Source organism: Ochotona curzoniae, unplaced genomic scaffold (genome assembly GCF_017591425.1).
Source record: "Ochotona curzoniae isolate NIBS_2020 unplaced genomic scaffold, NIBS_Ocur_1.0 contig_4792, whole genome shotgun sequence".
Lineage (NCBI taxonomy): Eukaryota > Metazoa > Chordata > Mammalia > Lagomorpha > Ochotonidae > Ochotona > Ochotona curzoniae.
In genome coordinates, this window is record NW_024466389.1 from 6,486,216 (window position 1) to 6,510,011 (window position 23,796).

General features: G+C 55.3%; 1 protein-coding gene across 2 annotated transcripts in view; it reads left to right on the forward strand.

Moving 5' to 3' along the window:
* Positions 1–23,146, forward strand: part of CLCN6 (chloride voltage-gated channel 6) — a 36,210-nt gene extending 13,064 nt beyond the window's left edge. Inside the window, exons 3-23 of one of the 2 annotated variants that reach the window (XM_040987924.1) lie at positions 461–526; positions 868–933; positions 3,586–3,652; positions 4,358–4,464; positions 4,980–5,106; positions 6,289–6,356; positions 7,381–7,439; positions 8,821–8,953; positions 9,514–9,627; positions 9,905–10,071; positions 10,578–10,704; positions 13,562–13,685; positions 13,833–13,986; positions 14,124–14,283; positions 14,369–14,475; positions 15,268–15,454; positions 16,564–16,721; positions 16,915–17,071; positions 18,320–18,427; positions 18,514–18,639; positions 20,657–23,146. In XM_040987924.1, the coding sequence (XP_040843858.1) occupies positions 461–526; positions 868–933; positions 3,586–3,652; positions 4,358–4,464; positions 4,980–5,106; positions 6,289–6,356; positions 7,381–7,439; positions 8,821–8,953; positions 9,514–9,627; positions 9,905–10,071; positions 10,578–10,704; positions 13,562–13,685; positions 13,833–13,986; positions 14,124–14,283; positions 14,369–14,475; positions 15,268–15,454; positions 16,564–16,721; positions 16,915–17,071; positions 18,320–18,427; positions 18,514–18,639; positions 20,657–20,737 (2,463 nt within the window). In that variant the 3' untranslated portion in view covers positions 20,738–23,146. The remainder of the gene's footprint in view (positions 1–460; positions 527–867; positions 934–3,585; positions 3,653–4,357; positions 4,465–4,979; positions 5,107–6,288; positions 6,357–7,380; positions 7,440–8,820; positions 8,954–9,513; positions 9,628–9,904; positions 10,072–10,577; positions 10,705–13,561; positions 13,686–13,832; positions 13,987–14,123; positions 14,284–14,368; positions 14,476–15,267; positions 15,455–16,563; positions 16,722–16,914; positions 17,072–18,319; positions 18,428–18,513; positions 18,640–20,656) is intronic. The other variant, XM_040987925.1, reaches the window with a different exon arrangement.
* Positions 23,147–23,796: the final 650 nt, after the last annotated feature.

Below are 23,796 nucleotides of genomic sequence, written 5' to 3' on the forward strand. Positions count from 1 at the left end.
GTCTTCATATTATTTTGTCTCTTGAGGAGCCTTATTTTCATGGATGCTAACTATTAAAAAAAAATACTTTCTAAGTTAGCTGTAGTTCATTGAGGCTTTTGTTCACACCTAAGGAAGTAAGCTGGGTGAGCCTGTTAATAATACAGTTCTCTATTTCTCAGGAACAGGGAGTGTAAAAGTCTGTGATTTTAAGACTCTCCCTAACTAGGTTAGGTGTTAATCTTACAGCAGCGCTGTGTGAATTTCGCTGCACTGGCCAGTACCTGGAGGCCACAGACTCCACGACCGCTGGCGCGAGGGCTGTGGGGTCTCTGTGCTTGCCGAGGGCCACCAGGTGCTGCAGGTGGCCTGCTCTGTCCGTCCACCCGGCCAGTAGCAGCAGCCTAGAGTCCGTGCCTGCTCTGGTTTTGGCAATTCTTCCCCCCTGAAGTGACATCTCCTCCCTGTGTTCCTCTGGCAGAGTTTGGATTACGACCGCTGTATCAACGACCCCTACCTGGAGGTTTTGGAGACCATGGACAATAAAGTGAGTCTTGCCTTTCTCGACCTCTTGGGACCAGTCAGTGTGAAGACGACTCTCTTCTCTTGGGAATCCTTCAGTGAATATCCCAGTCGCTTGATCTTTTAGTCATCTCATGAGATGTTGGCGTTTAATTTCTTAATTCCTCATTCTACCAGCCGACGTAGCCGCTATCAGTGTACCTGACCCAACCTGCTAGAATTTCTCACGTCTGTGCCGTCAAGCACCGGGAGCGTGGGTGTGTCTTCACCCCACTTGCTCTCTTGCTTGATTGGTCACAGCGTGTTCCTTCCCTGCTGCCGCATAATCCCAAACCAAACTCATTTGTTGGTTTTCCATGTGCGCAGAAAGGTCGCTGGTATGAGGTGGTGAAGTGGACGGTGGTGTTTGCAATTGGAGTTTGCACTGGTCTGGTAAGCGTGGGGCAGGGCGTGGGCAGGGTGTGGGCAGGGCGTGGGCAGGGCATGGGGCAGGGCATGGGCAGGGTGTGGGCAGGGCGTGGGGCAGGGCTTGTGGTGAGCCAGAGGGGTGAGCCTGTCCTATGGAAACCCTGACCTGGAAAATGACATCTGTCACTTGTCACCATGGCCTTTAGATATATAGCATTTTACCGTTAGTCATTATAACCAAGACTGGCCTTTCTCTTTCTTTGTCTCTCTCTTTCTCTTAAATTAATCTTGGCCCGGTTTCACATACTTTTGTTTTCTAGGATAAAGTGAGTTGTGTATCTGTAGTACTTTCAAAGCACTCAAAGATTTGGTCAAGACGTAATGTTTTGTTGATCATAAGCCATAAAACCCAGCTGGTTATGCCTCTCTCCTGTAGGCCTATCTGTGTCCGTGGGGCTGCGAACTCGGTGGTAGAGTACCACATTGTGGGTGTGGAGGTCACCCTGTGAGGAAAAAGCAAAGGAATGAGGACATGATGCCCTTTTGTTAGCACAAGGAACTAGTAACAGGGCTCTCCTGGGCTCTGCCCTACCCACTGCTAACTTGGCCTGGCAGGAAGAGCTGGCTGTTGTGGGTGGTTGCTTAGGGTCCCTGCCACCTGGCAGGTGACATCACAGGCAAAGATGGGAACATTTGTAATTGCAGAATGTTTAGAACATAACAGGTACCTGATGTTAAGGAAGAACCAGGAAAGACGGTAGTGAATCAGAAGGATGCATGTGCAATCTGACTTTCCATCAGTACAAAGTTAGATTGGGGATGTATTTGCATTCCTCCGGAGCAGCCAAGAGTCTCCACTTAATGCTGTGTGGTGGATCTGCACAGTGTAAACATGTGCCAAATAACAGCACAAGGGCCAGCCTCGAGTTTTGTTTTCATGGCACTCATCACAGTTTGTGGCTAAGCCACAGTGGACCACTGGCAGGCATCCAGAAGGCCTCCTTGGCAACACTTGGATGGACACCGTTTTGAGTTAATTTAGGCTGCTTTAATCTGTTGTGAATCTGAGCGTTTATTTTGCCAAATGTCTTCCTGGTTACAAATTTCCCTGTGATGGGCAAGTCATTGGCCATATGGTTCAGTTTTTCTGCAATTCTCGCTTCTGACTCCTTTGAGCTGCCAGTAACCAGTACGTCTACCTCGTGTCTTAGATCCTAGGACAATCACCTGCCTTGAAACAGCGGCTAGCTCCTCTGACCACTAACTGTCCCATCCTTGGATCTGTCACCGCTTAGCACGTCAGTGTTGGAATGCCTCCAGACACTGGGGAAGGCCAGAGTTAAACGCCTGAAGCCTTTGATCCTGCATCCATTAAATTAGCAGCCTTCCCAGTTCTCCTTTTAGCCTCTGAGCACGCAGGAGAATGGGGTATCAGAATCCCGCTTGTTTCCCAGGGTTACCATTGACTGTGCAATGGGTGTCAATCAAAGTGATGACTTAGGAAATGCAAGATGCTAATGATCAATAAGCAGAAACCACGCGTGCCTGAGTGAGTATTTGGAAGTAATAAAGTAATAGCCTGTGTGCTCGTTTGTACTTGTCAGCTTTTCATAACTCTAGCCGAAGTACCTGGGTGGAGCTGCTCCAGGAGGAAGGCTTAGGTCGGCTCATGGTTTGGAGGGTCACAAAGAAAGGGTGACCTCGTTGGTCTGGCATCCGACAAGAGCTGGGGATGGCAGAATATGGGTGGAAGAACGAATATGTGGTGAGCCAGGGAGCTGAGAGGCAGCGAGGGGCCATGTGTGTCCTCCACGGCCCTTTGTCCTTTTATAAAAGCCCCCTAGATTCAGTCTTGAGACCCCCCAGCAGCCTAATCCTGATCACTTCCCAGAGGCCGCACATCAGGCTTCCCACACCTAACCCATGATCCTGTGGGTCTGGGGCCTTTAACTGATGCTCCTTTGGGTAGCATGCAAACCAATATCCAGGTCATGCCCGTGCTTTTTCCCAGAGCATCCTTGAAGACTTTTTTGCTCTTCTTTTCAAACTGCCTTTGGAGAGCGTTCAGCAGCTCCCCCTAACAACCCAGCACCATTACTCCAAACGCTCTGCCTCAGTTTCACATCTCCCCCCCCTTTCGTTTACTTGGGTTCATTCAGCTCACCTGTGTTCCCTTCCTTTTTTTTTTTTAAGATTTATTTTATTCTTATTGGGAAGTCAGATATACAGAGAGGAAGATCTGTCCATAGCTTCACTTCCCAAGTGGCTGCAACAGTTGGAGCTGAACTGATCCAAAGCCAGGAGCCCAGATGGTACCAAGACTTTGGACCATGCTTGACTGTTTTCCCAGGCCACAAGCAGGGAGCTGGATGGGAAACGGGACAGCCGGGATTAGAACCAGCGTCCATATGAGATCCTGGTGCATGCAAGGCGAGGACTTTAGTCACTAGGCTACAGTGCTGGGCTCCCTTTCTCTTGTTTTTTAGATAGGTGATGGGGCCAGGCAGGAAAGATCTCAAAAGTGAGAGAGACCTACAGAACATTCATTTACACACTGCTGGCTAGTAACTTGACCAGTCACCATGAGCGCAAGGGGGCAGGCCGTGCCTTCTTCCTCTGAGCTCAGCTGAGACAGGTGGGAAGGAGGCTTGGTGACGGGTCTCTGGCTTTTCACAGGTGGGTCTCTTCGTGGACTTCTTCGTGCAGCTCTTCACCCAGCTCAAGTTTGGAGTGGTAGAAGCCTGTATCCTTTGTGTGGTCGTTGGGCCGCAGTGGTCACTGAAATTGTCTACAAACGGGTTTAGCAATGAGCGTGTTATTGCAGAGCAGCTTATTCGAGTTTGGCTTTAAGAGTTCTACATTCTCACTGAAAGACACAAAAGGAAGACATCCATAGAGACCTGTCATGTTTGTTGTTGATGAGGCACATGTGACACGGTGAGGCTGGTTGTCCTAAATTAGGTGCAGTTCCAATGAAAGATGCTCTAGAGGCCCATGGTACTCACATCCCAGGTCAGAGTGCTTGTGTTAAGTCAGTGCCTGTGACACCTGCAGCCCATATCCAGCTGCCGGTTCAAGTCCTGGCTCCTCTGCTTCTGTTTCTTGAAGTAGTGGATGAAGGCTCTAGTGCTACGGCCACCATCACGCACATGGGAGACATAGGAAGAAGAGACAGAGATACAGATCCTCCATCCACTGGTTCAATCTCCAAATAATTGCAACAGCCGGAGGTGACTTGATCCGAAGCCAGGGGTCTCTTCTGGGTCCCCCGTGCAGGCGCAGGATCACCAACACGTGGGCCATCTGCTGCTTTCCCAGGTGCAGGTGGAATACCTGCTGTGCCACAATGCCTTCCCCCATAGTCAACTTGAAAGTCTATGGGACTTGTGCACTGCTTCTGTGAAGGCAGGGAGATGTGAGCTGCATCTTCCTTAACCCGTTTCTCCAGCCGTGGAGGAATGCAGCCAGAAGGGCTGCCTCGCCCTGTCCCTGCTTGAACTCCTGGGTTTTAACTTGACCTTCGTCTTCCTGGCCAGCCTTCTCGTCCTGATTGAGGTGAGGTGCTCTCAGGTGTCTGTCCAGGCTCTGCGTGTCTTCCCCCTCTCAGTGTCTAGAGCCTCAGGCAACAGCTACCCTGAGAACATAGATTTCCTACCAAAGTGGCTTCTCATCTACTCACAGACTCCAGTCTCTGATGATACTGAAGAGGAAAGCCCCAGGTCGGGTGGCGGTTCTGGCCTCAGCAGCACTCGGAGGCACCTGGAGAACTTTCAAAAACTGCTCAGGCCCGGCCCGGCTCTGACCAATGATCAGAATCCCCACTAGTGGGTGCCACGTTGGCTGCTGATGTCCCAAGCGACGCTGACTCATGGGAATTTGTTAGGGAGGCAGGTGCACCTGTGCCGCTCAGCGCTGCTGAGCAGGAAGTCCAGGTGGGGTCATCGCCTGTGGTGAGCTGACACTGCCCTTGAAGAGGTGCCATTCTCCCTGGTTAGCTGCACTCAGCGACGGTGGGCCTGCAGGACAGTGGAGTCACTGAGTTTATGGGAGTGCCTATTCTTGTTTGTTAGCCGGTGGCCGCAGGCTCGGGCATCCCGGAGATCAAGTGCTACCTGAATGGCGTCAAGGTGCCAGGAATTGTGCGGCTGCGGACCCTGCTGTGCAAAGTCTTCGGGGTGCTTTTCAGTGTGGCTGGAGGTAAGTCTCCTCCCTGCAATACGTGCAGAATGTCTGCCCGGGGAACGGTTGGGCTCTTGTTTTTGAGAAAAGGAGATACTGTTGGTCTGTTACCAGAGAGACTTGACAGACATGCCATTCCGCCATCCTGTTGGTTTTGGAGTTGGCAAGCTGTCTGTGTCAGTGATAAGATGGTAAATAATGGAGGCTCTGAGGGCCGGGAAGCAAACTGGAGGAAACGCTGTGGGTGTTTCCATAACAGGCGGGAATATGAAAGCCATGCTGGTTTGGTTTTTTTGGCTCCCAGGCTGTATAACGACAGACAGGGTGTGAGTCTTGTCTCATGGACTGTAGCTTTTCATTTGTTTGTTTTAATATTTTAGTGTAGAAATTGTGTTACTATTTTTGTTTAAGATTTGTTTATTTTATTGGAAAGGCAGGTTTACAGAGAGGAGAAACAAAAAGATCTTCTGTCTACTGGTTTACTTCCCAGGTGGCTGCAGCAACAGCCAGAGCTGCACTGATCCAAAGCCAGGAGCTTCTTTTGGGTCTCCCTCACAGGTGCAGGGTCCTAAGGCTTTGGGTCATCCTCGACTGCTTTCCCAGGCCACAGGCAGGGAGCTGGATGGGAAGCAGGACTGCTGGGACATGAACCGGTGCCCATATTGGATCCCAGCATGTGCAAGGCGAAGACTTGAACTGCTAGGTTACCATGCCAGGCCCACAATGCTTTATTTCATAAGGTTTATTTTTATTTGGAAAGCAAAATTACAGAGTGGGAAGGAGAGACAGGGAGATCTTCCACTCACTGGTTCACTCTCCAAGTGGCCGCGATGGCAGGAGCTGGGCTGGTTTGAAGCTGGGAGTTTCTTCTGCATCTGCATGGGTGCTGGGGCCCTAGGACTTGGGTCCTCCTCCACTGCCTTGCTGGGCCATTAACGGAACTAGACCAGAAGTGGAGTCAGTAGAACTTGAACCAGCTCCCCCTGTATGGAATGCTCGCAGTGATGGATGGCAAAGGCCTAGCACTTAAAGGCCCTTAGCAGTGCTTTAAACAAAGCTTATTAGATAAGAATTTGGCTCAGTCTTTGTTTTATAAAGTCATTACCCATATCTGGTTTTCAGCTGTCGAGAGAAGTTTAGGTAGTGTGGTCTCTTGATCAGAGACTTGGCAGGCTGGCTGACAGTCTTTCCCTGTCCCAGGGCTGTTTGTGGGGAAGGAAGGCCCCATGATCCACAGTGGAGCCGTGGTAGGAGCCGGCCTCCCTCAGGTAAGGCAGTGGGCCCTCCCCTGAAGCCTCACGGGCAGGAGCGTCCTAACGTGACTTAGGGACTCGATTCCCTTTGGGTCAACAGGCAGATGGTGCTGTCTGTGTCCCAGGAGTGGAGGCTGGATGCAGACCGATATCCATGGAAAGTAACCCAGGGCCCCCACAGCCGCTGGCCAGTGCCGCCACGGAGGGTGGTGTACAGGTCACCTCGTTACTGCCAGAGGACCAAAGGCTGGGCACGGTGGGCAGGATCGTCTTGGGCACTGCTCTGATTCTGCTCAACGTGGCCGAGTCGCAGGCATAGCCGCCAGAGTGCTGTCTGCCTGACAGCTGCAGGCCAACCCTGTCCCAACCCTGTCCTCCATAGCCACCGTCGGGGCTCCATTACCATCACCCCTTTTCTCAGATGAGGAAACTGAGGCCCGGAGAGGCTGAGGAGCCAGCACCCTGCGTGGGCTAGCTGGCCTTCCTGGGCGAAGGGGGACAGCCCCTCTCCTCCTCGTGAGCCGTCACATGGAGGCATGTTCCTCCCGGAGCCTGGTTTTCTGATCTCTGGCTGCTGTCTCAGCTGCCAAGTCTTCCAAAATTGAGCTGCAAGGTGGACAGGGGCCAGGCCCGGGGCAGGCAGCAGCGAGACTGCGCGGGCACGCTGGGTCGCCCTGCTGGGCCCCATCCGTGCTGGCATGGCCCGAGCAGTGCGCACTACACCTCTGCAGTTGCTGCCAGCTCCTCCCGACCCTTTGCTCAGCTCTTTCCGTTATTTTTGCCCTGAATCATTGACTCTGCATGTAATGCAATTTGTAAAGATTTTAGGAGGGTGGGGGCAGGGAAAATAGCTTTCTCCCAGCAGAGCCACCTCCTTTTCTCCACATGGCTGACTGCTCTCTGCCTCCTTGTCCACACCACCCCCACTTCGCACCCCTCCCCCCGCTAGGTGGGCATGGACACAGGGTCCCTGGTGCCAGGGTTTCTGCAGCGCTGGTGCTTGGCGGCCGTTCTCCAACTCTGTCTTCTCCGGTCTTAGTTTCAGAGCATCTCCTTACGGAAGATCCAGTTTAACTTCCCCTACTTCCGAAGTGACAGGTAAGGAAAAGTTATCAAATTGAGTTTGCTGAAAAAAAGCAGAGTGTTAGGGTTCTGCTGGCCATGGCAGGCTCTCGGGCTCGCTGCTAGGCAGGCTACATGTGAAGTCCAAGGGTCGGAGAAGGAGGGAGCTTCGAGTTCCCCTCGGGAGGAAGCACAAGAAGGGAGTTGGTGTCCTTTGATTCCGTCATGCTGTGTGAGGCGTGGGGGCCTCTTAGGCCAGGAAAACAGCCCGAGAGGGAACCCAGCTGTGAGGCAGACGCTGGGCCCGGTGGTAGCAGCGCACCATCCTGTGTCCGTGCCTGGGGCAGATTCTGACTTTGCTTCTCATTCTAGATTCTTGCAGATGGCTCGAGTAGTTGCGTTCTCGCCCCCCAGGGGCAGGCCCAGATTGAGTTGTTGACCCCCAGCTTGGGTCTGGCCCAGTCTAGGCTGTTGAAGGCATTAAGATAGGAGATCTGTTTTTCTTTGCCTTTCAGATAAATTTAAAAAATGAGCAGAAAAAAGCCCAACTGAGAAAGGCTAAAGGCAGGCATATTATTAAGAAGACTTTAAAAGAAAGTTTGTTTATTTTTATCAGAAAGGCAAATTTACTGAGAGAAGGAGAGACAGAGAAAGATCCTCCATCCGCTCATTCACTCTCCAAATAGTGGTAACAGCCAGAGCTGAGCCAGTCTGAAGTCAGGAAACTCTTCCTGGTCTCCCACATGAGTGCAGGGTCCCAAGGCTTTGGGCCGTCCTCTGCTGCTTTCCCAAGCCACAGGCAGGGAGCTGGAAGGGAAAGTGAAGCAGCTGGGACATGAACCAGCTTGGCGATACCAGCACTCGCAGGAGGATTAGCCTGTTGAGCCACCTTTCTGGGCAGGAGGTGCTCAGCTCAGAACACTATGGCCCTGTGGGTTCATGTATGTTACCACCTGTGCACCTTGTAAGGCCCTTGGCCTCAGAGGCCTCAGCTTGGGGCTTGGACCTAGAGACCTTCGGAGGACACTCTGCTGGGACCGGCCTCGTGATCCAGGAGCTAGGGGAGGCCATAGGCGTCAGGAGCATCTGCTCTCTGGAATGGACTCCCAGCACCCGAGGCAGCACTGAGGTGGACAGCGTCCAGCTCCTCAGTGGCCCGGATTAGCTGCAGGACTGCCCCTCCAGGGTCCTGCTCTTTTGCGATCTCTGACTTTTCCTGGAGTATGAGAGCAGGTATTCATGGGTGAGGAAGTGAGGGACAGCCTTCAATGGCCCGGGGGCTCTTTTCTGGATAAAACCTTTCTCTTTCTCTCTTTTCCTCTTCTCTCCTTGCCTCTTCCTCCCTCCTTCCCTCTCTCCCTCTCTCCCTCCTTCCCCCTTCCTGCCTCTCTTCCTGCTTCCCTCTTTCTCTTCCCAGAGACAAGCGAGACTTTGTATCAGCAGGAGCCGCTGCAGGCATCGCTGCTGCTTTTGGGGCCCCTATTGGGGCGACCTTGTTCAGCCTGGAGGAGGGCTCATCCTTCTGGAACCAGGGGCTCACATGGAAAGTGGTGAGGAGGGTCCTCAGTGAAAACCACCTCCAAGATGTATCCCCACCCTACAGTACAGCTGGGGGTCTCACTGCAGGGCTCTGGGTGGCCTTGGTGAGACCAGGCGTGTGGGCTCACACACCCATCGCCTGCACTGTGCAGTTGCTAATACTGTCCTAGCTGCACTCACCTCTCTTCTCCCAAACAGTGAAGGCCAACTCAGACTGCCGTGGCCTCTGCGTCAGCCTTCACGGGTGGAAATGTGGGGTTAGGTGATGTCGTAGGGCAGGAAGCACAGACTTGAGCCCCACCCCTCCCTGCCCACAGAGGGTTCTCTTCCCATTGTGAATCCTTCGTTCAAGCGTGGACTCCTGTCCAGAGCTGGCCCTGGATAAATCAGACTGAAAACACCCGAGGTCCTGGTGGAGAGTTGGTCACGCCTGCCTCACGTTTCCGGCCCTGTTCCCAGCTCCCTGCAGCCCGGTCTCCCTTTACCAGGCCCCGTAGGGCCGTGGGCTGTAGGAGGGGACGGAGCAGCCTGCATCGCATTAAGTGCTCTTGTTTTTGTCATCTGCCCCCAGCTCTTTTGTTCCATGTCTGCCACCTTCACCCTCAACTTCTTCCGTTCTGGGATTCAGTTTGGAAGCTGGGGTTCCTTCCAGCTCCCGGGACTGCTGAACTTCGGCGAGTTCAAGGTATGTTTTCCCTTTTCCCCCTAGAATGCTGCACTTGACCCGTGAGCAGACAGTTGTGATGGGGGGTAGACCCGGCATCTCGGCCCCTTCATCTCACGCATGCCCTGCTGGCTGGGAGCAGGGTCCCGGCATGGCTCCTGCTCCTCCAGAAGGGACCCCACCCTGACTCCCCTGAAGGGAGCTCGGCCCCGGCTCTGCTGCTTGCCTTCTCTCTGTCCCTTGCTGTGCTCATGGCCACCCTGGTTTTTCTCTCTCCCTCCCTTTCCCCTTCTCTCAGTGCTCTGACTCTGATAAAAAATGCCATCTCTGGACAGCTATGGATATGGGTTTCTTCGTCGTGATGGGGGTCATTGGGGGCCTCCTGGGAGCCACATTCAACTGCCTGAACAAGAGGCTTGCAAAGTACCGGATGCGCAACGTGCACCCGAAACCTAAGCTGGTCAGGTATCTGCAGTCGTCTCCCCAGCCTGCTGTGGCTCCCCGAGCGTGGTGTGTGCCACTTCATCTCTCTCCCTGGACCTGCTTGCCACGCCAGCCTCGCTTCCCCAGCTGAGTGAGAAAGTCCTCAGGGTCCCAGATCCACTTCTGGTGGACAAGCCAGAGGCTGTGTGTGAGCTTCAAGCTCATAGGTGCCGGTTGACGACCAGTCACTGGGTCACGTGGTGCAGTGAGTGGGGTCGGTATGGCCCTGTGGAAAGGCTCCCTCCTGGGAGGCCCCCTTGCCCTGGACTTGCGTGGAGGATCGCTGCCTGCCTTGGAGAGAGGTGGTGTGGCTGCAGCAGCCCGCGGCTGAGTGGCATGCACATGGCTGCAAGCCAGCCCAGCTCTGACCAATTCTGCACGTGTGTGTTGACTGGCCAGGGGCCGCTGGGAATGCTCCTGGGGGACAGGAGGGCTCGAGATCAGGGCACCTCTGGCTGGCATTAAAACGACTGTGCTTTCCTTTCTAGAGTCTTAGAGAGCCTCCTGGTGTCTCTGGTGACCACCTTGGTGGTATTTGTGGCCTCGATGGTGTTAGGAGAGTGCCGCCAGCTGTCGTCCTCCAGTCAGATCAGTAATGGCTCCTTGAAGCTCCAGGTAACCCCAGTGCACCTGCTACCTCATGGATCCTGTGCCCACCCAGAAGAATCCAGAAATACACAGCTTACCTCTGTTTAGAGCAGATAGCTGTACGGGGTTCGTCATCCATCCCACAGCTATAGTGGGTTGCTGAGATGTGCTGGGATTCGTGATGGTTTTCTCACCTGCGAGAGGATGTGCCCCGGGTACCCTGGGCAGCAGCGCTGGTGAAGAGCTGGGGAGCAAGGCTAAGGAGAAGCAGAAGTGTGAGGAAGCTGACCGCTCCCTGGGCCTAGAAGGGCCCCTGCCTAGGCTGTGAAGCAGGCTACAGGTGTGAGGGACGTGTGACAGCTGTGACAGGTGAATGGCCATCTTTTTTTTTTTTTTAAGATTTATTTCATTTTCATTACAAAGTCAGATATACAGAGAGGAGGAGAGACAGAGAGAAAGATCTTCCATCCGATGATTCACTCTCCAAGTGACCGCAAAGGCTGGTGCTGTGCCGATCTGGAGCCAGGAACCAGGAGCCAGGAACTTCCTCCAGGTCTCCCACACGGGTGCAGGATCCCAAGGCTTTGGGCTGTCCTCGACTGCTTTCCCAGGCCACAGGCAGGGAGCTGGATGGGAAGAGGAGCTGCCAGGATTAGAACCGTCACCCATATGGGATCCCGGTGCATTCAAGGTGAGGACTTTAGCCACTAGGCCACGGTGCCAGGCCCTGAATGACCATCTTAACTCTTTCCGGTGCCTCTGGATGTCACGGATCCCATTCATGTGCTGCCATTCATGCTTTTTGCGTTTCTCCGTCTCCGTTCTCGGGGGTGAGTGGTGTCTTTCACAACCCTGCCCTGAGGAGTGCAGTCCGCTGGTGAAGGCATCGGACCTTACCCCGCTACTCTGTCTTGGTCCACTCCGGAAGGCCCTGTGTGCTCTGGACTCTGGGCCAAGCTGCCTTGTCGTGGCTGCAGTCGTCTGTCAGAGCCTTGGTCTGTGTTCTTGGGGTCCCCAGGAGCAGCCTAGGGACAACCAGAGCCTGTTGGCTGAGAGGTTGGTTAAGTGGAGCACCTGACAGCTGCTTGTCTCCGTGCGATCCCCAAGCTAAGAACAGTTTTTATGTCTTAAAGCATGAAAGGAAAAAAAGAAAAACATGTGGAGGCTGCGTGCAGCTGGCCTAATGGGAAGTGTGAACTCTGGCTGGCTGGGAGGCCTCTGACCCTGGTCAGTCCGTTACTAAATCAGAACTTTTTCAAAGCACACTCTAAGGAAATACTGATGTGTGATTCAAAAGCACACAGGAGAAGGATTCTGTACTCAAAATTGAGTAACTGTTTAGTGCAGGTCCTCGTGGGCCCTTTGGTTCTCTGGGCTGTGTTCCAGTGTTTGTGTGGCAGGTACTTGGCCAAGCCCTTCTCCTCCTCCCCACCACCTTGCTGGCCAGTAGGGCCACCATGCTCGGTGACATCCCATCCCGTCACCCCGCAGCTTGCAGTGTGGCACTGCGGGGCAGGTGTCATCCCCGTCCGACAGATGCGGAAACTGAGGCTCGACTAAACCAAACACCTTTGGCCCTTCCCGTGGCTGGTGGAGAGCGGCAGGCTGGGTCAGAGGCGTCCAATGTCAAGGTCTGTTGCTCTGCCTTGGCACGCACAGCGGGTTCCAAGACGCGCTGTGACGCCCAGGCCCCGGCAGAGGCGCTTCAGGCCTTGTCTGAGAATGGTGCCTGTGACCACTGCCAGCAAGCTGCCAGTCCAGCCAGCCTGGGCCTCTCCTCGCTCCTATGCCAGGTTGTGCCAGCAGGGACGCTGTCCAGCAAACACTCGCTAGAATTGTTGGACTGTCCCTGTGAGGGTCTTTCTGCAGCTTCAGTAGAATAACCCACACCCTTAGTTGATCTTTGAGGGCTCACTTCTACCCGCATCTTGCACAGTGTGCGCCCTGAGCTCCGTTGACTACAAGCCAGGAACCCTTCCCTCCAGGGCGTCAGTCCACATCAGCCTCTCCTCCTCCCAGCAAGAATCAGGGCCCTGAGATGTACTGATTCATTTTTCCAGTTTAGATTCTGCACCACAGACAGTGTCTAGAGGGAGGCAAGGCGAGGCGCACGGTGTCAGCCCCAGGTGTCACATCAGGCCGGGCGGTGTGTTCTTCTACAACCAGTTCAAGGCAAAGGCGCTTTTCATTTAGAGCCACAGTCAGGGGGACCTTGGCTCAGGTGGTGACCAGGAGCTCCCCCTTCCCAGATGCCCTGGCCTCACCTTTCCTCATGTCAGACTTCCGACCGCGTCACGAGTCACTCGTAGCCTGGGCTGAGGACGCAGAGCTCGGCTCACCCCCGTGAGACAGGGTTGTAGTGACATTTTCATTAGCGCAGTTGAACAAACGCTTTAACTGGATTTTTCGCTCAATGCTATCAAAATGCAAAGGGCTCCGCGTCACCGTTGGCTGCTGGGAACGTAGATCGGTCTTTGCTGCTTGTTTAATTTGCAGGTAAAGTTGATCAGCCAGCCTTTTCCAATTTAGTTGGCTACATCCTCTTGAAGGCTCCAGAGGGCCCTGGACAGGTGCCGCTTGTTGACTTGACTTCTTTGAAACGTAGAGTGAGAGAGGGAGAAGCAAAGCTTTCACCTGCTGCTTCACTGCCCGGGTGGTCACAGCAGCTGGAATTGGGCCAAGTTGAAGCCAGGCGCCTAGAACTCCATCCGGGCTTCCCCACGTGGGTGGAGGGGTCCAGGTTCCCAAGCCATCTTCCGCTGGCGCACAGGCAGAGAACTGGACAGAAAGCACGAACCAGGACTCAAGCTGACACGCGTGTGGAATGCTGGCATCCCTGGCCACTCCACGAAGCCTCACTAACGTTCTCACTCATGCCTTGTAGGTCACATCAGATGTGAACTCGAGCATCAAGGCGTTCTTCTGTCCCAACGACACCTACAATGACATGGCCACGCTCTTCTTCAACCCCCAGGAGTCTGCCATCCTGCAGCTCTTCCACCAGGATGGTGAGTGCCTGGGGCATCCCCGCCTGATGCCAGCCTGGACAGAGATGGGCGCTTTCGTGTCAGCCTGGATGGAGAGTGGTGGGTGGGAGGGCCTGCTGGGCTTCTGCAGCGTCTGCTGTGGTACTCAGATTGGCCCTTGCTTTGCAGGAACATTCAGCCCCATCACCTTGGCCTTGTTCTTCGTCCTCTATTTCTTGCTGGCTTGCTGGACTTACGGCATTTCCGTGCCGAGTGGCCTTTTTGTGCCTTCTCTGCTGTGTGGGGCTGCATTCGGGCGTCTCGTTGCCAACGTCCTGAAAAGGTACCATGTGCTCGTGTGCCTGTGTGTGCACACGTGCCTCACCCAAGCTCAAGTGGGCCCACTGGATCCCCTCCCGCCCCTCTCCCAGTCCCTGTCCGCCATGATTCCAAGGCGCCGTCTCGTCCTCTTCCCTTCAGCTACATTGGATTGAGCCACATCTACTCGGGCACCTTCTCCCTGATCGGCGCCGCGGCTCTGCTGGGCGGGGTGGTCCGCATGACCATCAGTCTCACGGTCATCCTGATCGAGTCCACCAATGAGATCACGTACGGGCTGCCCATCATGATCACACTGATGGTGAGCACGCCCTGCTGGGCCTCGGCAGGTGCAGGGCCACGCTCGCCACACGAGGGCCCACGTGGAAGTCTTGGCTCTGTTTCAGGTCGCCAAATGGACCGGAGATTTTTTCAATAAGGGCATTTATGATATCCACGTGGGCCTGCGAGGAGTGCCGCTTCTGGAATGGGAGACGGAGGTGGAAATGGACAAGTAAGGCCGGGCTTTCTCTCCTGTCTGTTTGAATCCCTAGCTTCCAGAGCCCAGGAGCTGTTGGTATGAGGGTAGGAAGCTGTAATTCAGACTTCTTGGGTGGGAAGAAGTAAGCCTATGTGTTTCAGTGTCCTCGTGTATGCTGGGGAATGGAAAGCAGCTTGGGTTTTGGAAGCAGAGGGGACAAGGAGGGGACCCAGGGGTGGGGAGGGGCTAGAGCAGGCTGGGCCATTGCATGGGCCGTGCTTAGCATTGCCAGGGACTGGAGGATACAAGCCTCAATGTAAGCCAGCAGGCCTCAGTTACAGCGGCCAGGGGCACACAGCCTTGGGGGCTGCCCGGGCTCAACTGTGCCATGACAGGGAGATGATGTATGTGAGTGAATGTGGCTGGGTTTGCTCTGTGGGCTGTGGTTTGCCATCCACTGGCCTAAAGAGCTACAGAGAAGTTCTAAATGCCAGGGGCACCATGGCCATTCCAGTGGCACGGTGTGCTGAGGAGGACCAGCCCCTGGACAAGCTGACGAGGTTCAGGATGGGGAACTGTGGGCATTGATGGATGAGTAAAGAACCCAGTACGACAGCAGGGAAGGGCATCCCTCGTGTGGGGAGCAGCGTGTGTGAAAGGAGTGGGAGTCCCGGGGAGAGTGCTGGGTTCAGGGAACCACTGGAGATGGTTCAGAAAGAGGCCCACGTGCTCCAGGCAGTGACGGGAGCCTGCCCAGCCCCAGCACAGCTCTCCTGCGGCACTGGAGCTACTCTGCTGAGGTGGAGTGGGCTTTCCCACCTGCAGGCTGCGAGCCAGTGACATCATGGAGCCCAACCTGACCTACGTCTACCCGCACACCCGCATCCAGTCCCTGGTCAGCATCTTGCGCACCACGGTGCACCACGCCTTCCCGGTGGTCACGGAGAACCGAGGCAATGAGAAGGAATTCATGAAGGGCAACCAGCTCATCAGCAACAACATCAAGTTTAAGGTAATGGAACAGCCCGAGAGAAAAGGCCAGTGGTTCTTCAGCGCTCCTGCCTCGTGCTTGTCGTCCCCCACACCCCTAAGCTGGAGGCGACATGGGGAAGCTGCAGGGAAAGCCAGCCCTGCCTACACTCCCTGCCCCAGTGAGTGTGGATTCCACAGCGAGAAGCAGCTGTCAGACCCTAATGTGTGTGTTCATTCTTGCAGCAAACATGGGAATAGACCTTTATTTCACGTCAGCAGATTTCATTATTCATCATCATCTGTGTGCAGGTATCAGGGAGGGTTCTGGAATTGCCAGCCAGAGAGACAAACTTTGACCCACTTAGGAAAGGAAAGCAAATCAGCTGGGAGCTCTGGGACAGAAAGAAGCCATAACCCCGCAGGCTCTGGGTATGTGGGTCCAGGGTCTGACCACGCCCTTGCACCCCACAAGGAACAGGTACCCGCTGTTCTGTGTCCTCGGGTCACCCCCGCTTTGCAACCTGTGTGACAGTCACATGCCATTGCCTCCCTCGTGCTGAACGCTGCCTCCCGTTGATTGATGTCCTGCCAAGATGGGGCGCAGTGCGGGCTCATTTCCCTCTCGGGGACTGAGGGGCTTTGTCCAGATCCGAAATGAAGGAATCAGGTCTGCGGACGTGACTGTGGAGTTCACAGCCGTGTCCTGGGACCCTGCTCATCTCTTTTTACTTGTTTCATTTGGAAGATAGAAAAAGGCTTCCCAGCTGCTGGTTCACTCCCCAGTGGCCTGGACTAGGCCCGGTCAGGCCAGGGAGACAATCCAGGTCTCCCACGTGGGTGGCAGGAGCCAACAGAGCTGCCTCCCAGGGTCCCCATCTGTGGGAAGTTGGAGCCAGGGCTCTAACCTAGGCACCCTGATGTGGGCGATGGGGGTCCCAGCTGGCACCTCGAGCCCAGGCCCGATGCCCACCCTGGCTCAGCCATTTGACTGCTAAGCACTGGAGCCATAGCGAGTCCCTCTGTGGCAGGCAGGATGTGCCCCCGACCCTCACTGCCTCCCGGTCCTCAAGCTCAGGGGGCACTGCTGTGTTCATGTCCCTGTGTGCAGCAATCTGTGGCATCCCCGTCCTTGTCCCCTGCCGCCCACAGAAGTCCAGCATCCTCACCCGGGCCGGCGAGCAGCGCCGACGGAGCCAGTCCATGAAGTCCTACCCATCGAGCGAGCTGCGCAACGTGTGTGATGAGCATGTGGCCTCTGAGGAGCCGGCCGAGAAGGACGACCTCCTCCAGCAGATGCTGGAGCGCAGGTGAGCCCCTCCCCAGGGAGGAACCCCCCAGGTGAGGTCCCCCCACAGGTGAGCCCTTCCTCCAGGTGAGGCCTCCCCCAGGTGAGCCCCTCCCCAGGTGAGCTCCTCCCCAGGAGCACAGGGAGCAGATGGGGAGCAGGTGCGGTATGGTCCCACAAGGTGTATGAAGCAGCATCTGGTCTTTGTGTAACAGATACACTCCGTACCCCAACCTGTACCCTGACCAGTCCCCAAGCGAAGACTGGACCATGGAGGAACGCTTCCGCCCTCTGACCTTCCACGGCCTCATCCTCCGCTCGCAGCTCGTCACCCTGCTTGTGCGAGGCGTGTGCTACTCTGAAAGTCAGTCGGTGAGTCTCTGCTGGTCCCACCAGGCGGGAGGGACCCGTGTCCTGGGGGGGAGAGCTGGTTCTGTGCGCTTGTGTCCACGGGCTGCAGCCTGGTGCTCCTGCCGGTGTCGTCGAGCGAGTTGATGAAGCCGAGGGAGATTGGCCAGCCGTCCCCTCTGGCCTGCAGGCTCTTAATCAAATTTCCGAGTCTTAATTTCTGGGAGGAGTCAGTAAGCTTTCTCACCAGTGTTGTCCAAAAGAGACACCATTCTTTCTGCCGCCTGCACTGGCCTCTTGCTTCTCTCTTATTTTGGGGGGATGTGGTGTCCAGGTGGTTTCTGTTACATCCCACTGTCTGTGGGAGGAGACTCGGAGACCCAGGGCCCTGGGCTCCAGGTGACACTCCTAGGTGGGCTTCTGGACATGGAGGCAGCCAGCAGAGAAGCAGTCCCCGTGGTTGGAACCAACAGGGTCTCAGGCCGAGGGTGAGGGGAGCAGCGTGGCTGGAATGGAGCAGGGTACCCCAGTGGCTGCAGGGGGCTTGGGCGGTTGTGTTCCATCCGTGGATCTGAGGCTCAGACTGGGTGGGAGCCGCTACTCAGTGTGCCCAGCCTGAGCCCTGTGGCACGGGCCCACCTGCCCAGGGACCATCCTGCAGCTGCTGCATCAACATCTGCACTCCGGCTGACTCGAGACGGCGGATTGATTCTTTCATTGCATAAACTCCAAGTGACCTCAGGGTCCCGGTGTCCCTGGGAGGCACTGGAAGAGTCTGGCCTGCATCTCCTTCCGCCCTGCTAGCAGCCCACAGTCCTTGGCTCTCCGTGGCTGCCAGCAGGTGGTGATGGCTTCCTCCCTGTGGCCTCCCTCTTCTTAGGGACACCTGCCACTGGATCAGGTGCCCACCTTGTTGGAAGCTGACAGTATCTGCAAAGACCCTTTTCCAGGAAGGGTACTTTGGCAACTAAAGGCTTAGAAACGTGGCCCCGTCTCTCTGGTGGAATTGGTCCACTCCATAACTGCTACTTTTGAAGACCCCGTTACATCTTAAATTTGCAGAAAGTTCAGAGAGAACAGGTTTCTTTCCCAGGGTGACTCTGCTAGGGAATGTCCAAGAATGGCTTTGGGTCCAGGTGTCTCCTCAGAGCTGCCATGGCCCAGCTCCACCTCCCTCCTGGGCAGGGCTGTGGTGTGAAGGCAGAAGGACCCCTGGGGAGACTGCCTGCCACCACCGCCTAACTCCAGGCCGTGTGTGGGTTGAAATTGCAGAGTGCCAGCCAGCCGCGCCTCTCCTACGCCGAGATGGCCGAGGATTATCCACGCTTCCCCGACATCCATGACCTGGACCTCACCCTGCTGAACCCACGCATGATAGTGGTGAGCAGGGCCGGCCCGCCCGTCCCCCTGCCTGTCTGGGCCGTCAGCCCTCAGGCCACAGGTGAGTGACGCTGTCTGTTCCTCAGGATGTCACCCCGTACATGAACCCGTCGCCCTTCACCGTCTCGCCTAACACCCACGTATCCCAAGTCTTCAACCTGTTCAGGACGATGGGCCTGCGCCACCTGCCGGTGGTGAATGCCGTGGGAGAGGTGAGTCGACCCGGGCGGGTGGGAAACAAATGGACTGGGAGGAGAGCCTGCTGTGCCCACCCCCAGGAGATAGGGTCCCCAGGGCCTCGCGCATGTTCCAAGCCGCGGCCAGCAGGTGGCAGCAGACTCCTGAGACCCCAGGCCTGCTCCACCAGCCCTGTCCCCAGCCTGACAGGTTCAGTTAAACAACAGAGTGGACTCCCTGGGAAGTCTTAAAAGATTCAGCACCCCATAATTATCACAAACCTGCTTTAAAAAAATTTTTTTTTTGCTTAACAGAGAAAGAGAGAGAGCAAAGGGAAAGATCTCCCATCACTGATTCACTCCCCAAGTGGCCGTTGTAGGATCCTAGAACTTGCAAGGGCTGAACTAGTCAATTGAGCCATCGCGCTGGGCCCCATTTTTCTTTTTCTTATTACACAAATATTGTTACTTCATTGTAGAAGAAAATACAGATGAGTAGAGAAGCAGAAACAAGTGCTCAACCCAATGAGTCAGTGGGTAAGACCTCACGTTGCAAGCACTGGGGTACTGTATGAGCACCAGTTCGTGTCCTGGCTACTCCGCTTCCCGTCCAGCTCCCTGCTTGTGGTCTGGGAAAGCAGTGGAGGACAACCCAAAGCTTTGGGACACTGTACCCACATGAGAAACCCAGACGCAGCTGCACTCCTGGCTTCAAATCGGCTCAGCTCCAACTGTTGCGGCCACTCACTGGGGAGTGAACCAGTGGATGGAAGAGCTTTCTGTCTCTCCTTCTTTCAGTAAATCTGATCTGCCCTTCCAATAAAAAAAAGTAAATTTTTAAAAAACCAAACAAACAAGCACACGCAAATCGCAGGTCAGCCATGATACCCCGCTGAGGGACCCCAGAGCCTGGACGGGTGAACCGTCCTGTTCTCAGCCATGATGCCCCGCTGAGGGGCCCCAGAGCCTGGACAGGTGAACTGTCCTGTTCTCAGCCATGATGCCCCGCTGAGGGGCCCCAGAGCCTGGACGGGTGAACTGTCCTGTTCTTTGCATCTCGGGGTAGACATTTTATACACTAGGCATCAGAGAAGATGGAATTTTATTCTTACCGTGTAATTATTGCCTGACTTTCACGTAATCTGTTGAAACCATCTCCGTGACAGAAAACATTTACCGTAGTATTGTTTTACTTCTTTTTTTGCTTTTCTCATAGAGACAGAGACGTAAGGGAGAGAGCACACTCCACCCACTAGCTCAGTGCCTGGGACCGGGAGCTCCACCTGGATTTCCCATGTGGGACCCCAGCACTGAAGCCGTTACCTGGGGCCTCCAGTGTGAGACTCGGGCACCTGAGCTGCTAGGCCCGACACCTGCCCCCGTGCTGTGAATTGAATGACCGCATGGTGTGGCCGAACCACCACTTCTTCGGTGTCCTGGGTGGTCGGCTGTTTCAAGGATTTTCACCACAGTGGCCTTTCCTTGTTGAGACCTCCTGGGCATGTTGCCAAGTGGCCACACAGGAAGCCATGCCCTTAAAGGGGAAGTCCTGCAGCCCAGCCCTGGCACGGTACCACACGTGCATACCCACTATTGTCACAGTCGATTGAGCTGTGCTCCTGTGGACCACACTGCCCGGTTCTGACTGTTGAGGGTATAGCTTTGGGGTGTCCTGCTCTTGTGACGAGTGGAAACCACTGGAAAGACACGGCAGGGGAGTGCTTCCCATAGGGGGTCCTGCAAGGGCGTCTCTGTGCCTTGGCCTTCAGGCCGCACGTGCTGAGAGCAGAGTTGGAACACCTGCCCCTCCCCAGACACACCCCATCACCTGGTAGCCGGCCCAGCGGAGACCCTCAGACAAGGAGCTAATCTATGCCCCTGACCTGTAGTTCATGAACCCTGGTTAGTGGAGAAATCTGAAAATCGGGGACTCTGAAGGGAGCTGGCCCGTCCTGTCTGATCTGCTCACCTGAGCCGCGCCAGCATTAGCCATTGCACTTCCTGCCAGCGGCCGGGACCCTGCTGGTGAGACGGGTCTTTCTTCTCATTCTAGATCGTCGGGATTGTCACACGGCACAACCTGACCTACGAGTTTCTACAGGCACGGCTGCGGCAGCACTACCAAACCCTCTGACGGCCCGGCCTCTCGGCAGGGTTGCCGGGGCAGGCAGTTCACACGCGTTCCGGCCAGGGCTGCCCCCGGACCACTGACGGTCCCTACTCACTCCCCCGCCCTCCCTCCTGAAGAGCCTGGAGCTGTCAGATGCTTTGGTGGTTGGAGGTCCCGGATGGAGAGGGCATCAAGCCCTCAGAGTTTGGGCTTTTCCCCCTTCCTCAGCGAGTAGCCTGCTGCCTCCCTCCCGGCTCCCCGTGTCCTTCCTGGCCGTCCACTGTTGGCTCAGGCCCCCAGGTGGAAGTCAACCTGGTCCCCTCTGAGGGACCCTGAGCAGTGTTCCCACCCCAGCTAATTTCCCAGGTGGTTAAGCTGCTGCCTTGCCACTTTGGGAAGTGTTGGACCAAGGCTAGCACTGGGGTACCAAGTTATAAAATGCAGTGAGTTTCCAAGTATAAGAATTGGGCTTTGAGAAATGTCCCCAGATTTCAGGAAGGCGTGCCTCGTTGGGACTCTTAGCATGAGCAGCGGCTCCAGCCACGCCTCTGGACCCGCAGCACAGCCCCGTCCCACTGGGCACTCTGAGCAGTAAATGGGGATGGTGGTTCAGACAGACACCTGCCCTTCTTTGGAATGCATTGGCTCTGTCTCGCTCTGCCAGCGGCTCTCCGCCTCCCCATAACGTGGCTGCTCTGAGCCATCCCCGTCTCCTTCACACCCAGGATTGACTCAAGTTTGCCAGGCTCCGTGTGGAGCAGTCCCAGCTCGCAGCATCTCAGCATTGCCTTCGGGTTACCTGGAAGGAGGCACTCCCCTAGGTACCTAGGTGAGAATGTTCGTGAGCCCCTCAAGATCCTTCCTGAGCTGGGGCCTGGGACAGGTGTGTGTTGGTCCTGAGCAGAGGCCTAGTCCTAGGGAGATTGCCAAACCTCCTCCTCTCCCCAGATGTCAGCCGTGCCCCACCCTCTGGGCAACTCAGAGGCGGACAAGGGGCTCCCTGCAGCTCATGCCCAGGTTAAGCCTGAAGCTGAGGGGCCTGTCTCTGGGCAACTTCACTGGCCTGACTGGTTGGTCCCTGGTGTTTGCCCTCGCCCGTTGCATGGTGATCGGCCCGTGAAGCTTCCCTGGGGCCAGGCTGCTTTGGGGCCCAGGGTGTCATACTCATGCACCGAGATTTATCCATCCATGGCAGTCACCAGAGGGCTGGGGTGGGGCTGGCAGCTCTGCCCCCGGATCTGTGGTGGGCTTGCTCACCGCCCGGTGCCAGCTGCTTCAGGATCTGTTGCTGCCTGTACCCCCTCCGCTCTCCTTGTGTTCTGACCCTTGGACTAGAATGGCTTCAAGTTCTGAGTTTCTCAAGTTCCCTGCATGCACCTGCCTCGTGAAGTGGGAATGACAGTTCAGCAAGTTGCAAGGACCAAAAAGGCAAACCTTGTTGCACACAACTGGATGCCACCTGATGGCGTGGTGGCCTGACCCCAATATTGCTAATTTTTCCTTAGAGGACCAGTTGCCCATGTCGGGAGAGTGACAGGATACCTCTCACAGAAGCTCCACCCCCATAAGCCTGCGTGGGCTTCTCAGAGGCCGAGGGAGGGCAGATATGGTTGGAATTGATCTGTCCCTCGCAAACATTATATTGCGTTCAAGTCACCAGGAATTCTGTTCCCATCCATTTAGTCTGGAAATTGACAGTAGGGTGTGAATGCCTCACTCTGAACTGACCTGGTGACCACCGAGGAGGACCTGAGGCCAGGCACGGGGGTCCTGTGCTCTCCCCAACCCGGTCCACATAAACCCAAAGACGACAGTTCCTCCCCTTGTACCCTTGTAGCTGTAACCATGGGACCTGAGCCTCACTCCCTGGGTTTCTGTCTTACCCACTACCAACCCTGCCGCCTCCCGACCAGTGGCAGCAGGATAGAGCAGAACTCTGCAGAGTGGGGTGTGGTAGGTCCAGGCAGAGGTGAGTTCCCTCGGTTCAGCTCCAGTGTGGTTGTTTGCGTGGCTCCCCAGCCAAGGTGGGGAGTGGGGCCAAAGGCCTGGTCCCCAAACCCGACTGGCACCTCAACATTCTAAGGAATCATTTGCTCGCAACCTGGTTCAGCTAACAGTTCCAAGATGAAGTGGGCACTCGCTCGATCCAGGCAGCCAATACTCAGAGTGGCCTGCGGGACTGCAGTGCCCCTCAGCGTCCCATGCAGTGTGACCTCCCCCACCCCATGCCTGTGCACCTTGGTCTTGTCCGCATCGCAGCTTCTGTTTTTCTGTTTGCACTGTTTGTTCAGGCAGTGATGTTGCTCAGCCCACTGTGTATATAAGTCGTGATTTCTTTGTTTAATGTAAAGTCTTATTTTTTATTTGAACTCTTGGCACTTGGAAGTTCTTGTGACGACTGTACCACGTCAGAATAAAATGTCTGCCCCTGTCTCCTTGACCTCTGGTCTCCACTGCGCCCTTTCTTTCTAGGGGAGCTGGTTTTTATTTTATTCCCTGGATTTCTAGTGTGTAAAAAGTGCTGTGCTAGAAGCTGATTTTATACCCATGTTTCTCCTTGCACAGCTTTCCCAGCAGGAAGGCTACTGCCTTAACCCATGAAGTCCCAGGATTTCAATTCTGTAAATATTTCCACAACGCTCAATCAAGTCCTTTAGATGTCCTGTGTGGAGTGTAGGGTGATGGCTTTGCTAAGAATGCATTCTGTCCCCTGGCTGTTAATGGACACGCACTGCTCCCTGCTGTCTTGCTTGTCCTTGCAAGTGTATGCTGATCCATCTTGTTTACCAATCCCTTCTTCCTGTTAAAACCTTTTCCTGCCTGTGGCTGCTTCTCGGAGCTGTATGTGGAGGACCTTGCAAAAGCCTTACTGTTGTGTTGGGGAATGGGCCCCATGGGTTTCCCCTGACAGCCAATCAGAAGAAAGGACACGGAGCCGGGTCCATGGCTGTTAAGACCACGTGGCAAGCTGTCAGTGCATCTGTCAGGTCTCTTTGCACTTGCTGCTCTCTGTGGGAGAGAAGACTTTCCTCATTTCTCTGGTCTGCCTCAAGTTGCCCTTCTGCCCACTCAGTTGATGCCCA